Below are 17,060 nucleotides of genomic sequence, written 5' to 3' on the forward strand. Positions count from 1 at the left end.
GTCTCGTTTGAAAGTGCCCTGGGTTTTTATATAGCCTCTGTGTTAATGAAAGAAAATTGCGTACCGGTAAATGTCCATTATTATATATTAGCCACATTATTCTCAAACGACAAGGTGCTTCTTTCGATGTCGGCTGCCAAATAAAATCTATACGCATATTTTTGTGTTCTTTCTTGGGCTTTAGTTTGATGAGAATGACTTGCAGATATTTCTCTACATTAATTAAATCGTTGCATGTCTAGTATAATGCTCTATAGCTGCTTGGCGTCAGTCAGTTTCCCGAGCTAAATATAGGACGAAATTAGGGGACAAAACGAGCTCGTTTATCTAAATATTTCCATATTTAAATATTTGCCAACTCTTCGCTGTAGGTTTATAGCCTGCATGGTCCCAGTGAGGGAAGACGATTACACATTAATATTAGGCTACATCCTAAAAATGTCAAGTGTCCTGTAGCCTAATATGTGCATAACTTATCAATGATTAAAAAAAACAAATATAGGCTAAACAAACAAACAACCAAACAAACAAGTGAACAAAACAGCAACTTGAACAGCAACAACAAAAACAATTACACAACATAACATATAACGTGCTTATTATAATATTTTCCTGCACCCTCCTGTTAAGAGCTGCAAAATATCCCCATGTCATTTTATAGACGTCACGCAGATGCACATTAAAGAGTATGGGTCTGTTTGATGTCTTAAAGGTGCTATGCATTATAAATGTCATTTTTCAGTCTCTAGCATTGTATTATAGTAATAGGAGTTCGTATCAATGTGTTTTTGGGCCTAAATACTATATTGGCGAATTCCTCAGCTACAGCCCATCCCCTCTTTGCCTCTAGTAAATCAGGTCATGTTGATTTGACGACCTGGTGCACGTCACAGGGCGCTGTTTATAGCGCACGGTGATGTGATTGGCTCTGTGGTTTTAGTAATGCCCGCCTCCATTCTTGCTACCTGCAGGGTGGAAGGTTTGTCCAGAAGATCACTAATCAGCTGAAGCCTGATGCGGTTCCCTCGGTCTTCGACAGACAGACCGGCGTTAGCTCTCGGGACTCGGGAGCGATCGCTAGCTACTTAGCACCAGCCGGGGCCGGCGTTAGCAACCGGGAGCGTCGTTGAGCATTCAGCCTGCTGGCTACCTATATCCACTTCAACCAGCGTCGCGGAGCATTCAGCCTGCTGGCTACACAGCTTGTCGGTGTGCTAATAGCCTCTGCAAGCTAACGGTAGCTGGCTCCAGGCTATTAGCACATCGACAAGCTGCTGGAGCTCCCGACGCTCGGCTGGTTGAAGTGGATCTAGGTAGCCAGCAGGCTGAATGCTCCGCGACGCTCCCGGTTGCTATCATGTGCAGGTCCTCTTCTCAGACCTGTGTGGCAAAGCACTGCACACGCATCATGCAAGCTACACATCGCTGCATGTTGATCAATGGTGGCCCACTCGGTGCATCACAGTGGGCTACTATTGTGCTAACAACAACCGCGGTGTCCGGCTTGTCGGCCGGCATGAGTGCTCGATTTGGGGTGGTTCTCTCCTCCTTGTGTGCCCCCGTTCTCGCGGGTGTCCTGCCGGGGAGCTTGTGGGCCGTAGCGTTAGTTAGCTCATAGCTATTGTGTACCACTAGCGTTACGGCGGGCTCGAGCACCCTACGGCTGCCGCCGTTGTCGCGTCCATGGGCTCCCCGGCAGGGTACCCGTGGGGACGGGGGTGTACAGAGAGGAGATAACCATTTTGTGTCGGGCGTGCATGCCGGCCAGCGAGTCGGACGTCGGGATATGTTGTTAGCACAATAGCTACCAAGCTAAGCTATGTTAGCTTCTAACGGTGTATACACAATATGTACAACGACACAATGATTTACATTATTACAAATATGGTAACGTGGTTGTGGCTTTTACAAATAGTGGTAACATATATATAGATAGACAGTACTGCTACATCTCTATATTTATGACATACCATATTTGTATTGCTACAGTACTGCTCAGTACTGCTATGATGGAGACCAGAGAAAGACTTTCGTCTTGTTTACATCAGGGTCCCCCAATTTCAATTCATGGTAACATTTTATATATATATAGATAGACAGTACTGCTACATCTCTATATTTATGACATACCATATTTGTATGTAACCTGAAACCTAATCTCTGACGGGGAGATGGGCGGAGCTATTTGGTGGGTGGCTGTCACTCAAAGCATTCTGCCAGAATGGGTGGAGCCAAGCCAATAATGGCCTGCTTTCATGAGGCTGAAAAATGCTGGTTTTGAGTACAAGATTAGAAATATAAAACAATGATTATTTTTGGAATAAAAATTACAGATGTGTTACATAGACTCACAGGAAGTGTGTAAAGTTGCCCAAATAGTGCTAGGAATAGCAGTGCATAACCCCTTTAAAGATTTTGGGAGCCTTTTCTTTGCATGGATGGTGGTCTCTGGTTGAACACAACAAGGCCTGTCTTTTAACACACTGTCTTCACTGTGACATCAGGTCACCCCAACCCGCTATATACGCGTGTGGCTCTTTAGATTTAGCATTTGATAGGTTATATAACATCTACAATATAACCTATATATTGGAAATAAGCAACCTAGTTAATCTTACTTTACTTAGTTAATCTTAATTTACAATTTTATTAGCCTACAGCCCTATTTAAAATGGTGCATCAGCTCTTTATCCTAGATATATATATAGGCCCATTCAATAAAATAATCTAAATGATTATTGCCAGACAGCGTCACTGATGTCCAGGTGGCTCAGAGTTATCGCGCGGTCTCACACATCCTCTATTTCTAACGGTCACTGTCAAATAAAGCATGAAATGCCATATAAATCCTCAAAAGAAAAAGAAGATAATGAAAGGTATCCGAACCATTTTTTAGCCACCATATATATATATATATATATATATATATATATATATATATATATATATATATATATATAGAGAGAGAGAGAGAGAGGAGAGAGAGAGAGAGAGAGAGAGAGAGAGAGAGAGAGAGAGAGAGAGAGAGAGAGAGATAGAGAGAGAGAGAGAGAGAGAGAGAGAGAGAGAGAGGAGAGAGAGAGGAGAGAGAGAGAGAGAGAGTCATAATGTTTACAAGATAGCACTGACCTATACCCATCTGTGAGAGTTTTATATTTATTTTGTATGTATTATCTTTAAATAAGGAGGGGGCACAGAATACAAGGCTATATCAGTTCTACTGTCCTATAGGGGTGGTGACGTTTGTCCTGCGCAACCAATAAATGAAAATGGCCATAGTAAGTCATTCATTGTTAATTGATCCTAATTAAGCTCCTCTTGATGGTCCATTTGGTCCAAACTGTTCCCATAGAGCCACTGTGCGCGCACGTCCGTGCGTGCATGCATGGCACAAGAAAAGCATGCGTCAAGTATAAGCCATATGATATACACCTGAATGTCCTCCAAGTGACATATTTATATTCATAAATTAAGACAATTGTCCTCTCATATATCAGTCGTTCGGTCTGGAAGGCATGTCGGCTAACTGTGTGTGACGAGTGGACGGTAAATCTGTCATCGATTAAATGTGATCTATATATAGGCAAGAAATACTGTAAAATAGATCAATACGAATCTCGTGTCGTGTCGGGGCCTATATTTCACTATCAAATCAAAAGAGAAGAACCGAGTTAGTGAAAATATATTTAATTAAACATATAACAGTTACACAAAATAGGGAATGCAAAAAAACGGAAGTGCGTAAAGTGGGTCCTTGGGAATAATGCAATGAAAGGGTAGACCTACTGTTCTGTTCTCTCTCCTCGACAGCGGGCAAGTTCATCACGAGGGAACTGTAGGGCTACTAACAATTTAGTGTTTTACAGTATTATTACTGTAGTTTATAGGCCTAAGTCCGTCGTACAGGCTTAAAACAACAACAAAAAAGGAGATCCGTCTTCAGAAGAACTTCGCGGGTTCAGATCTTCTCTCTAAGGCCAACGTGCCAACAACAACAACCGTCGAGCACTTTTTGTCTCATCCCAAGATGAACAAATGTGTCCCGTGCCGTGAGAAGGTTACGTATAACCTATGAGTCAATATATAGGAGTTCCTTGAGGCCGTCATTCCTCCTCCTGGTTGTTGTCCAAGTGTGAACTCGAGGCGTCGGACTCCTGCCGGTCCAGGTCACGGTCCAGGTCGCGGTCCAGGTCCCGAGACCTCTCCTGCTCCGAGAGCTGCTCGCTGGTGGGGATGGAGTTCTTCTTCGGGCGGCCTTTGGGCTTGGTGGGCGACTCCAACCCCCCTCCTTGTAAAACCTGCAGCAGGTCAAAACATGTACATGAGATCAGATCAGATCAGATCAGATATCCCTTTATTGATGGAATGCGGGCGTCACAGCATGCATGGGGGAGGGGGGGGGGGGGTGCAGGTATGGGCAGGGTAATAGAAAGACATAAATATAGGCAATAATTAGAACTGAATGTAAACACGTGAGAATAAATAAACAGTGTAAACAATATAATTAACTCTGAATATAAAATATGAGAGATATTTGAGGTCAAATGTAATTTATAGGGTATATTTACAGGTGAAACCCTTTTTTTTTGTGTGAATATAGGTCAAGAATGTTTCACAAGGGCTCCGATTTTAAAACCCCATTGTATAGATTTAAATACAATTATTGATCAATCAGGCTGCTTTTCAGATTTCATGAAAAACAGTATACAGTCCTTTGACCTATAACGTATATATTGTCCACAAGATGTATAGGTCGACAGCAACAATATAAACAAACACTCATCATCATCATCATCATCATGACTTACTATCTTCTTCCACTTCATCCGACGGTTCTGATACCAGGTCTTCACCTGCAGCTGGCTCAGACCCAGCGACTCGGCCAGGTCTATTCTGTGGAGACGGGTCAGAACAGGAGGGCGTTCTTAAAATACATCTATAGAACCATGCAGTGACATATATTGTAGTGTGTGTGTGTATGGGGGGGGTCTGTGTGTGTGTGTGTGTGTGTGTGTGTGTGTGTGTGTGTGTGTGTGTGTGTGTGTGTGTGTGTGTGTGTGTGTGTGTGTGTGTGTGTGTGTGTGTGTGTGCGTGTGTGTGAGTGAGAGTGTGTGTGTGTGTGTGTGTGTGTGTGAGGGAGGGAGGGAGGGAGGGAGAGAGAGAGAGAGGACCCATATCTGTAAATAGGCCTATTGACACAGACCTGTGTGTGTGTCTGTATCTGTGTGTCTATGTGTGTGTGTGTGTGTGTGTGTGTGTGTGTGTGTGTGTGTGTGTGTGTGTGTGTGTGTGTGTGGTGTGTGTGTGTGTGTGTGTGTGTGTGTGTGTGTGTGTGTAAGAGAGAGAGAGAGAGAGAGAGAGAGAGAGAGAGAGAGAGAGAGAGAGAGAGAGAGAGAGAGGAGAGAGAGACCGAGAGAGAGAGAGAGAGAGAGACCGAGAGAGAGAGAGAGAGAGGGAGAGAGAGAGGAGAGGAGAGAGAGGAGAGAGAGAGGAGAGAGAGAGAGAGACGAGAGAGAGAGAGAGACGAGAGAGAGAGAGAGAGAGAGAGAGAGAGGAGATCGAGAGAGAGAGAGAGAGAGAGAGAGCGAGAGAGAGAGAGACCCCCTACCTGTCGGGCGTGGACAGGTTACTTCTGCTTCTCGAACCTCTTCTCCAGCCCCATCAGCTGCAGCTCGTGAACACGGTGCGGCTCCGCCGGCCCTTCTTGGCCTTGCTGCCGCCGCCGTCGACGCCCCCGTGGTGGTGCTCCCCCAGCTTGCCGCGCAGGTGCAGGTCCAGCGGGAGGTGGTGGTGACCGGGAGGGTGGACGGACAGCAGGCCCCCCGGAGGACCGGAGAGCTGCAGCGAGGAGCCCAGCGGCGAGCCCAGGGAGCAGGACAGCGGGGACATGGGGAACTTCAGCAGGCCCGTGGGGTCGGCCTTCCAGCACTGCGGGGGTCACAACAAGGCACGCGCGCGGACTGTTTTCAGAAGTCAGGCTTTTATACACGCGGCCTGTTAATTAATATAGTTCTATTGTTCACGTTTCAAGTTTGTTTTTATTTGTCACGTATAGAATCAAGAATCAAGAGGTTTATTTGTCACGTATACATGCAGGGCATACAGGGAAATGCGGGGTGGTCATGCCCGCAATCGATTGTGCAAAATACAATAATAAAAATAGGCATAGGAAAAACTAAAATAGGTAAGACACAAGATATGCATGGTAAAAAAAAAACATGCTAGGTTTCCTGATAAACTGGTTCCTATATACAATATACAATTTACAATTTTAACTCTTAATGTATATCTAATATACTATACCTCCTTCCTATGTGTACATACAGTGAAATGCTTGGTTATGAGCCCCTGAGCCCCTGAGATATACAGTAAAAAAGTAAGTAAAAGAGGAATAACACTATACAATAATCAATATACAATACAATATACAAACTAAAGTACAACCTATAAGTACAATCTACAAAGTAAAAATGTGGTTGTTGATTTATTTCTAAAAAATATATATATAATATTATATAGGCAAGTTACTAAAATACGGTAACAACTGCATTATAGCATTAGTTTCAGGTTCAAGTTTCAAAGTTTTGTTTTATTTGTCACATAAGGTACATTACAATGAAATGTTTGGTTCTATATATGAACCTCTACTTGCGATTGTGCTTCATGCAGTAAATAAGTAAAAAGAATAAAGACCAAACACTATATATATAAAATATACAATATACAAACTAAAAGTACAAAAGGAAGTACAAAATGAAAGAATGCTAAATGAGGTGCAGGGATGGAGTGCAACTTAGGCTATATGGGTTGTTAATCGTTCTATTGTTGGTTAATTTATTCTAAAAATCATTCTATATTATTATAAAGATAGAGTATAGCATATAGGCATATAACACTGCATCGTAGCACTAGCCTATGATTTTTATATAAATCGTAATTAGCCTGCGTTTATACAGGAACAACATCGACTAACCAATTTAAATGACTAGTCGACAAAATTGTATATATGACAGTTGTAAACATTATAAACGGGCTATTGACACTTTACACGTATATACACATATTACGGTCAATCCACTTCCAACTATATTAGCCACGTGTATTAAAAAATTGCGGTATAGCCTATTGTTTTTTTTGTTCGTTTTATTTTTTTATTTGTATAAATTGGAATAAAAAGGAAAACATTCCCGTTAACATCTTCTTAAATTGTGACAATTTAACCACATATTATATTTAAATGTAACCACATTATTCCAAACGGAATCGGGTGTACAGTAATACCACGTTTGGCACCTTTACGCAATTCTGACGCTGCTATTAAATCCACCGAGAGAGACAAACAAGCGAGACCACCGTGTCAACGGGACCGGGTTATATTATATTGCCTATATACTTCATTTTTGCATTTTAAAAAGCACTTGTACTTCATTGTTCTCATTTTATACTTCACTTTGTACTTTAGTTTGTATTTTGTGTATCGTTTTTTGGTCTTTATTCTTTACTGTATGAAGCACAATCTCGTGGAGGCTCATTATACACAGAACCAAGCATTTCACTGTAATGTATTATGTACCTTATTATGTGACAAATAAAACAGAACTTGAACTTTAAAACCTGACGTCTCGGTCGCGTCCAAAACGTTCACTCCAAATAAATATATCACACTTTTACGCACGGTCCCCCCCCCCCCCACACTTTGGAGAACCATCTTCACGGCTACTGACCGCAATAATACACACGCACGCACGCAAATATATATGAACATATGATATATTAAAATAAAATAAAAAGTGCAAATGTATACAGCACAATATACCGCTCATATCCAGCGTTAGTTTCTTCCATACAACTTTGCCTGCGCCACGTGTCCATATAGCTCTACTTTCATTAAACATCTTTTTATTTTATTTCCTTTCTCCAAAGCACTTTTTACAATAGCCTTGACCTGAGATGTTATTATCCCTCTTCGTAGACGATAGAATAGAATAGAATAGAATAGAATAGAATAGAATAGAATAGAATAGAATAGAATAGAAGTACTTTATTGCACCCGAGGGAAATTCAACAGCATGACGATCGCTCACAATAAACATTTAGGTGTATAGTCCAAAATAAGAAGTCAACAACACGGTCAACGATATACATTCTAGAATATGATTATAAAATGTACAGTAAAATGTACAGTAAAGATACGGCACCAGCCCTCAGTCTCTCTCTTCTTACCCAGGTGGCTGTGGAACGGCCGCGCCGACAGCAGCGCATGGACCCCGAACTTGAGCAGCTCCGGGCCCGCGGACACCTTGCTGCGCTCCGGGTGGTCGGTGAGGATCTCCTCGATCATGAAGCTCCGGTACCGGTGCGACCGGTGGTCCAGGAGGTGCGCCTCCGGGGGGTAGAAGTGTGCGCCCATGTCCAGGTGATGCTGCATTGTCAACGGGAGTGTTTATAAAAATATATATGTACACCGACTATCTCTCCTCCTGGATCATACAATCCGACATTTATACATCCCTCGCCTCTCTGCGGGGTTGAAGAGAGAGAGAGAGTCACTCTGTTGAAGAAGAAATATCCCCGACTTCTGAAACTTCTGAAACAAACTGGCTCAACCCAAACAAGTCCAATTGTGCGTCCTCGTTGTTTGTTTTGTCCCAAAAACCCAGATTTACTTCAATTTGGAACGGATATAATGAACCACGAAAACACCCAAAAAAAACTTTAAAAAAAACTTTAAAAAATATATAACTTTGTTCATTCCTAATACGAGTAGAAGAAGTCAAAATGTTTTGTCGGTCGTGCAGCGAGTCGCCTTGACAATGACTTGAGGAATAGCTTTAGGTTTGGATGTGCGTCTCTCGGTCGCTTGGCTCCGCCTCTGCTCGGGGTTTGCCTGCAGCCTGCGCGCTGGGTTCCCATCCAGACCCGAACTTAGATGCAAAGTCGAACTATTACTTCTTCTGCGTGAATTTGCATGTCGAGAAGGAAAGAGAACCCAGGCCATTTAAATTCCTGGTAGACCATAAATCAGTGTGATGCACACTGCTGGCCAGTATGACTTACTACCATATAGTGTTTACACCTATATATATCCATAATATATGTCTGAATATAACTGCATACTGTAATTCTTATACCTTATATGCTGCCCTTTGATAGCATGTACAATAATGCTTCAATATACCGTATATATATATATTCTTAATGTGTAGTTGTGTACTATATATTTATCCATATCTGTCTCTGTATACAATCCTTTTGACTATATCATACACATATCCCTTACCTTTTAGTTACGCTGATGGCCAGTACGATTTACTACCAGTGTCTTTATCCTGTATCACTTTATATATTAATACTACAACTCTGTATACATCTGATTAGCACTATTACTCAGTAGTACTAATTTATATATGTTATATCCAGTTTAATCACCTGTACATTGTATATTACTAATACCAAACTGATTTTCATTGTACTGTGCTTGTGCTGTAGTAATACATTTGAATCTAATCTAATCTAAATGATTTTCAGATCGGAACACTTGCCTAGAAGTTGCAGGCCAATTGTAGGCTTTATGTGCATGGTATAATAAGGCCATAGGAGCTGTAAGTGGTATTTTTTTGTTAAAATAAGTGTTAAATATGACTACATTTCGACAGCCATCACTGATATTGATATAGACTAGTGTCTGTTCAGTAACATGGGTCACTCTCTCAGTCCCTCCACTCTGCAGTAAACACTAAATACATTTTCTGGTATCCCGTTCTCACTTTATCCAATCAATTTACTTTTTGCCTACTGCACTGGCATATTAGTTTATTGTTTCAAGTACAAATGTCCTTAAAACTAGTTTACTACTTACTACTACTACTACTGTAACTGTTGTCAGGCCATTTTTGGAGTGTGGAGTTCTCTCCCCTGATTGGATAAAGTGGGAACAGGATACCAGAACCTGTATTTTCTGTTTACTGCAGAGCAGAGGGACTGAGAGACCCATGTTACTGACACTCTATATCAGTGATGGCTGTCAGAATGTAAAGATATTACTTTAAAATGTAGACCATTTTAACAAAAAAAATACCACTTACAGCACCTTTATTCTTTTAACCCTTTCACTGCCACACGACAGAAGGTTAACCCTTTACTATCACACAACCGGCTGTCGTGTGGCAGTGAAAGGGTTAACCTTCTGTGTATTGTCGCAGTGAAAGGGTTAACCGTTTGGTAGTGCGGCAGTGAAAGGGTTAACAGGCACCCCCAAAAGTGAATTTATTTTACTTGAACTTGAGGACTGCATACTTTTTTTGCAAACCAAAATACTATACTTTATACTTATATACTTACATGCATGAGCCTGGTCTCTTTTGAAAGATAACATTCTGAAGTTTCTGATACAATAAAGAGAATTCACTTTTAGTTCTAATGAAATAGAGTAACATAGGTCTGAGTTGTAGAAAAACTTGTTACTCACGTTTTTCTGTAGTAGTTGCATTATCCAGAAGTAGTATATCCAAAGAAATTGGTATGAGCTGGAAAACACCCTGGGTCCATCCATAGCTAGGAGCGATTTTGGTCAAATGTAAAAAAACATTTTTTACCTCCTGTTTTCGCTTGGGACTTTTCACCTAGAACCCTGATAACGCCTGACCCGTTTTGTTTCTTTTATGTGAATAGTTTATTTACAACAACAAGTGAACCAAACTTGTCCTCCATTACAAATACCACCAACACTCCCAGCTGTGACACACCATTTTCACCCCTGTGCGCACTGACAGCTGACTGACGACAGCTGACAGTATACGTGCTCGGCTTCCCGCCAGTGCCACTGCGTCATACCATCACGTCTTTACGTACTGCAAGTACAAGAACAAACACAAGACTTAGAATAGAGTTGCACCACATTTCAATACAATACATATATGAACGTGTAGGCTACTCACTTTAACACAAACATAACAACCAATATGATCCCATTTTCAACATATGAGAACATATATCTCAACACTGTATTCTAAGTGTTCAACAGTATGGCTAAGAGCTCGACAGTATGGCTGTATTCTAAGTGCTCGACAGTATGGCTGTATTCTAAGTGCTTGACAGTATGGCTGTATTCTAAGTGCTCGATAGTATGGCTGTATTCTAAGAGCTCGACAGTATGGCTGTATTCTAAGTGATCGACAGTATGGCTGTATTCTAAGTGCTCGACAGTATGGCTGTATTCTAAGTGCTCGACAGTATGGCTGTATTCTAAGTGCTCGACAGTATGGCTGTATTCTAAGTGCTTGACAGTATGGCTGTATTCTAAGTGCTCGACAGACAGTATGGCTGTATTCTAAGTGATCGACAGACAGTATGGCTGTATTCTAAGTGATCGACAGTATGGCTGTATTCTAAGTGCTTGACAGTATGGCTGTATTCTAAGTGCTCGACAGTATGGCTGTATTCTAAGTGATCGACAGACAGTATGGCTGTATTCTAAGTGATCGACAGACAGTATGGCTGTATTCTAAGTGATCGACAGACAGTATGGCTGTATTCTAAGTGATCGACAGTATGGCTGTATTCTAAGTGATCGACAGTATGGCTGTATTCTAAGTGCTCGACAGTATGGCTGTGTTCTAAGTGCTCGACAGTATGGCTGTATTCTAAGTGCTCGACAGTATGGCTGTATTCTAAGTGCTCGACAGTATGGCTGTATTCTAAGTGCTCGACAGTATGGCTGTATTCTAAGTGATCGACAGTATGGCTGTATTCTAAGTGCTCGACAGTATGGCTGTATTCTAAGTGCTCGACAGTATGGCTGTATTCTAAGTGCTCGACAGTATGGCTGTATTCTAAGTGCTCGACGGTATGGCTGTATTCTAAGTGATCGACAGTATGGCTGTATTCTAAGTGCTCGACGGTATGGCTGTATTCGAAGTGCTCGACAGTATGGCTGTATTCTAAGTGATCGACAGTATGGCTGTATTCTAAGTGCTCGACAGTATGGCTGTATTCTAAGAGCTCGACAGTATGGCTGTATTCTAAGAGCTCGACAGTATGGCTGTATTCTAAGAGCTCGACAGTATGGCTGTATTCTAAGAGCTCGACGGTATGGCTGTATTCGAAGTGCTCGACGGTATGGCTGTATTCTAAGTGCTCGACGGTATGGCTGTATTCTAAGAGCTCGACAGTATGGCTGTATTCTAAGTGATCGACAGTATGGCTGTATTCTAAGTGCTCGACAGTATGGCTGTATTCTAAGAGCTCGACAGTATGGCTGTATTCGAAGTGCTCGACAGTATGGCTGTATTCTAAGTGCTCGACAGTATGGCTGTATTCTAAGTGCTCGACAGTATGGCTGTATTCTAAGAGCTCGACAGTATGGCTGTATTCGAAGTGCTCGACAGTATGGCTGTATTCTAAGTGCTCGACAGTATGGCTGTATTCTAAGAGCTCGACAGTATGGCTGTATTCTAAGTGCTCGACAGTATGGCTGTATTCTAAGAGCTCGACAGTATGGCTGTATTCTAAGTGCTCGACAGTATGGCTGTATTCTAAGAGCTCGACGGTATGGCTGTATTCGAAGTGCTCGACAGTATGGCTGTATTCGAAGTGCTCGACAGTATGGCTGTATTCTAAGAGCTCGACAGTATGGCTGTATTCGAAGTGCTCGACGGTATGGCTGTATTCTAAGTGCTCGACAGTATGGCTGTATTCTAAGTGCTCGACAGTATGGCTGTGTTCGAAGTGCTCGACAGTATGGCTGTATTCTAAGAGCTCGACAGTATGGCTGTATTCTAAGTGCTCGACAGTATGGCTGTATTCTAAGTGCTCGACAGTATGGCTGTATTCTAAGTGCTCGACAGTATGGCTGTATTCTAAGTGCTCGACAGTATGGCTGTGTTCGAAGTGCTCGACAGTATGGCTGTATTCTAAGTGCTCGACAGTATGGCTGTATTCTAAGTGCTCGACGGTATGGCTGTATTCTAAGTGCTCGACAGTATGGCTGTATTCGAAGTGCTCGACAGTATGGCTGTATTCTAAGAGCTCGACAGTATGGCTGTATTCTAAGAGCTCGACGGTATGGCTGTATTCGAAGTGCTCGACAGTATGGCTGTATTCTAAGTGCTCGACAGTATGGCTGTATTCTAAGAGCTCGACAGTATGGCTGTATTCTAAGTGCTCGACAGTATGGCTGTATTCTAAGTGCTCGACAGTATGGCTGTATTCTAAGTGCTCGACAGTATGGCTGTATTCTAAGTGCTCGACAGTATGGCTGTATTCTAAGTGATCGACAGTATGGCTGTATTCTAAGAGCTCGACAGTATGGCTGTATTCTAAGTGATCGACAGTATGGCTGTATTCTAAGAGCTCGACAGTATGGCTGTATTCTAAGTGCTCGACAGTATGGCTGTATTCTAAGAGCTCGACAGACAGTATGGCTGTATTCTAAGAGCTCGACAGACAGTATGGCTGTATTCTAAGTGCTCGACAGTATGGCTGTATTCAAAGTGCTCGACAGTATGGCTGTATTCTAAGTGCTCGACAGTATGGCTGTATTCGAAGTGCTCGACAGTATGGCTGTATTCTAAGTGCTCGACAGGAGAAGTATGCCACTACAGAGCACTTGTAGGATTTATTTTATGTTTTGACACAATCTCCCACAGACTGTGTTGTGCTATTGAGCTTCTGGGCAGCGGAGTGGCCTGGTGGTTGGAGAGAGTCCGACCTGCGGTGAGTTTGATCCCCCATGATGACACAGACGACTCTGCAACCCTATCGAAGTGTCCTTGAGCAAGGCACTACATCCTATTACGAGTGACCTATATGCTTTGAAGCCTCCAGGAAATATCTGCATGAATGTCTCAAATTGATATAAGAAGAAGTCAATCACACTGTGTACTATTGTGATATGAGTGGTTTAAATCCTACATCCTAAAATGTCTCATGGTTCATGTCTCATTTGATCTCGTACTCAATTTATACCTACTGCTTTCACTGTCTAAAACTGCCCTACATTGTAATAATAATAATAATAATAATAATAATAATAATAATAATAATAATAATAATAATAATAATAATAATAATAATAATAATAATAATAATAATAATAATAATAACTACCTACATCATACTAATATATATATATACACACACACAGCAAGAATAAATATATATATATATATGGTATATACAGCATTATTGTACATGCTATCATACAGAGTTATGTGGGTTATATGCAGGTGTATAAGTAGGTATATAAAAGATTGACATGCAGGTATATTCAGACAGATATGGGTATATATATGCGGTAAATATAAATGTATAAAGATGGTATATACCTTATTGTACATGCTATCATACAGAGTTGGGTTATATGCAGGTGTATAAGTATATAAAAGAATTACATGCAGGTATATTTCAGACAGATATGGATATATATGCGTTAACTATAAATATATAAATGTATATTATGGTATATACAGCACTATTGTACATGCTATCATACAGAGTTATATATGAGTTATATAAGCAACACTCCTGATGATGTTGGACTTGAACCGTCGGTCTCGTGTTTTTTTTAACCAGTATCTATCTGACTACCATCTCAAGTGCTTGTGTTTAATGTGGTCGAATACCGTGTCATTACAGCCCCCCGCGCCACGACTCCTAAATGGAAATACCCCCCCCCCCCAAACTTGCAATTAATGTTAAAGTGTATGTTTAGATCCAAGATCGGGCCTTTTATACTGTTCTCAAGGTTGGAAACTCATAATCCTCTCAAGACGTCCACAGATGTGAGTATTTAAAATACCAAAACGTCTCTTTCTGGCAGACCAATGCCCCCGGACATCCCTGGGCCACTACTGAGAGACGCTGTACATGCTGCTGCCAAAAGATATTTAGTTCAGAATGTAATTATGCAACCTTACTTTTTCATAAACTCACAACAATATCGGCTCATGGCTGCCCTGGTACAATGACTTGGAAAGGGATACGCGGGCCGGGGCTAAACGGTACGCCGGTCGTTATTCATCTCGGAGCTCTTTCCTTTTTATTGCAAAATTACTCGAAACTCTCAATCCGTCGACCACGTCTCACATTAAAAAGCTATCCTTAATCGTATACCCAGGTTAAGCGGCGGTTTGTGGCGCGGGACCGAATACACTGGCAGGCCAAGGAGGAAGGTCCGAGGCAATTCTGATTATACGTTCATTTAAAAATCCTTCCTCCTTAATATGACACGGATAATTACCATTTGGTCGGTGATTATCGTGTCATATTAAGGGACTTTTGAGTGAACGTATAATCAGAGTTGTCTCTCGTCCGTTTAGAGTGAGCAGGACAGCCAGTGTTTAGCTAGGTAACGTTAGCTATGGGTAAAGTTAACGTTAACGTTAGTTAGCTTAGTATCAGCGCAACTGTCAATGGAACTGTCAAATGGCTGTGACGTGTATTAGGCGACAGCACTGAACGACAGGCGTTCTACTGGTAAGTGTAGTTCTTCTTTAACGACAAATTTAAAACCGTATAAGTTATAACTTTATTTCAACCAAAAATGCTTACACAATAATATTAGTGCTAGAAGGGAACTCATTTTGTGGAAGAATGGAAAGCTTGCCAATGTTCATGAGGCAGAATTGTTACAATAGCCGATAATCCATTTTCCCAATGATAAATCCCTATACCGCGCGGGAAACTAAATTGACGTCAGACTATACCTCCCTATTCTCCTGCAGAGTTGGACAATGTTATACTCTGTCAAATCATCGCCATTTATTACAACTAACGGCTCTGCCAAGACGGGAAGTAAACAAATCAGTCCTACTGACCAAAACCGAAAAAGTGTGTTGTCGAAAGATGTTTAGGAACACGTTCCAGAGCGGCTTCCTCTCAATACTCTACACAGCATCGGCAGCAAACCGCTGCAGATATGGGACACGAAGGTAAGGAGACGTTAGCCAAGGCATGCTAACAATAACAACACTGTTAGTTGGGCCAAGAACCTCAATTCCGTGACCATTCTCTGGTTAAGATGTTTGGATGATTGATTTTACTTCTATGGACCTTTTATAAAAAAAATATTCTGAATCTTTTTGTTGGAGGGCCAAATCCAAAATACCTGCTGGCGCCATTTTGAAAATGTTACTTTTGAACCAGAGCACCTAGAATCATGTATGAATGCACTTTTTGTGCAAGTCGACCATGAGGATTCCGATTCTGACATCAGTTTGACCCAGAAATCCAAGATGGCCACCATCCAGTAGAGCGAAAATATAACTTTTTCTCATTTCTCATTGTACCAGGAGCCTGTGGGGGGGAGGGGGGCACACCGGCCGGGCCATATTTCGGGGGACCATGTCACAGACGCGCTTTGCCCTCCTGAGCCGCAACATCCGCTTTGAAGACCGGCTGACCCGAGCCAGTCATCAACCGGACAAGCTGGCACATATCCGGGACGTGTGGGAGAAGTGGGTGGTGCGGCTCCCGATGGCGTTCAAGCCTGGCCAGGATATTTGCGTGGATGAGCAGCTTGTCTCGTTCAAACGGGCGCTGCCCTTTCAGGCAGTATATGCCGAGCAAGCCGGCCAAAATACGGTCTGAAGCTCTGGGCTCTGTGCGTATTGACCACCGCAACACTTCCGGGATTCTGAAATCATGGGGGAGAGAGCGGGGGGAGAAAATGAATGAATGTGGATGAGAGCCTTGACATTAACTCATTCAGCGCCGGCCATTATCCTTATCCTGTTCTAGCTAGGCCACGCTTTAAAGATAGGGGTGCGTCACCTTGTTTGTAGAGCTATTGTGAGGGCTGGGTAAGGACTGCATGCTGCCCAACGAGGGGGCGTGCCGAACATTCTACTTCACGCACCTGAGAGGAGTTTGCAATCAGCTCGTTGGGAGAGTACAAGTATTGCCGACTCCCTTCCACTCTTGCCAGGTTGTTCTGTATCCTACCATCAACCGCCGCGCTCCTGGTGAGAGATTGTCTTCGCTCTCTATAATCCCACGGGAGGATTTCCTATGTTCTCACTGGAGACGTCGTGCCATCCGTTGCTACCATCTACCGCCGCGTC

The 17,060-nt window shown here is 42.2% G+C and overlaps 1 protein-coding gene across 1 annotated transcript; it reads right to left on the reverse strand.

Annotated features, from left to right (window-relative positions):
• Positions 1-3,708: 3,708 nt before the first annotated feature.
• Positions 3,709-8,800, reverse strand: barx1 (BARX homeobox 1). Its single transcript, XM_084317705.1, is given in 7 exon segments — positions 3,709-4,298; positions 4,809-4,893; positions 5,609-5,628; positions 5,630-5,676; positions 5,679-5,922; positions 5,924-5,928; positions 8,224-8,800. Coding segments are annotated over 7 exon segments (801 nt in total). The 5' UTR covers positions 8,429-8,800; the 3' UTR covers positions 3,709-4,103.
• Between the last annotated feature and the right edge of the window lie 8,260 nt (positions 8,801-17,060).

This window comes from Notolepis coatsorum, assembly GCF_963971535.1.
Source record: "Notolepis coatsorum genome assembly, chromosome: 6".
Classification (NCBI taxonomy): Eukaryota; Metazoa; Chordata; class Actinopteri; order Aulopiformes; family Paralepididae; genus Notolepis; species Notolepis coatsorum.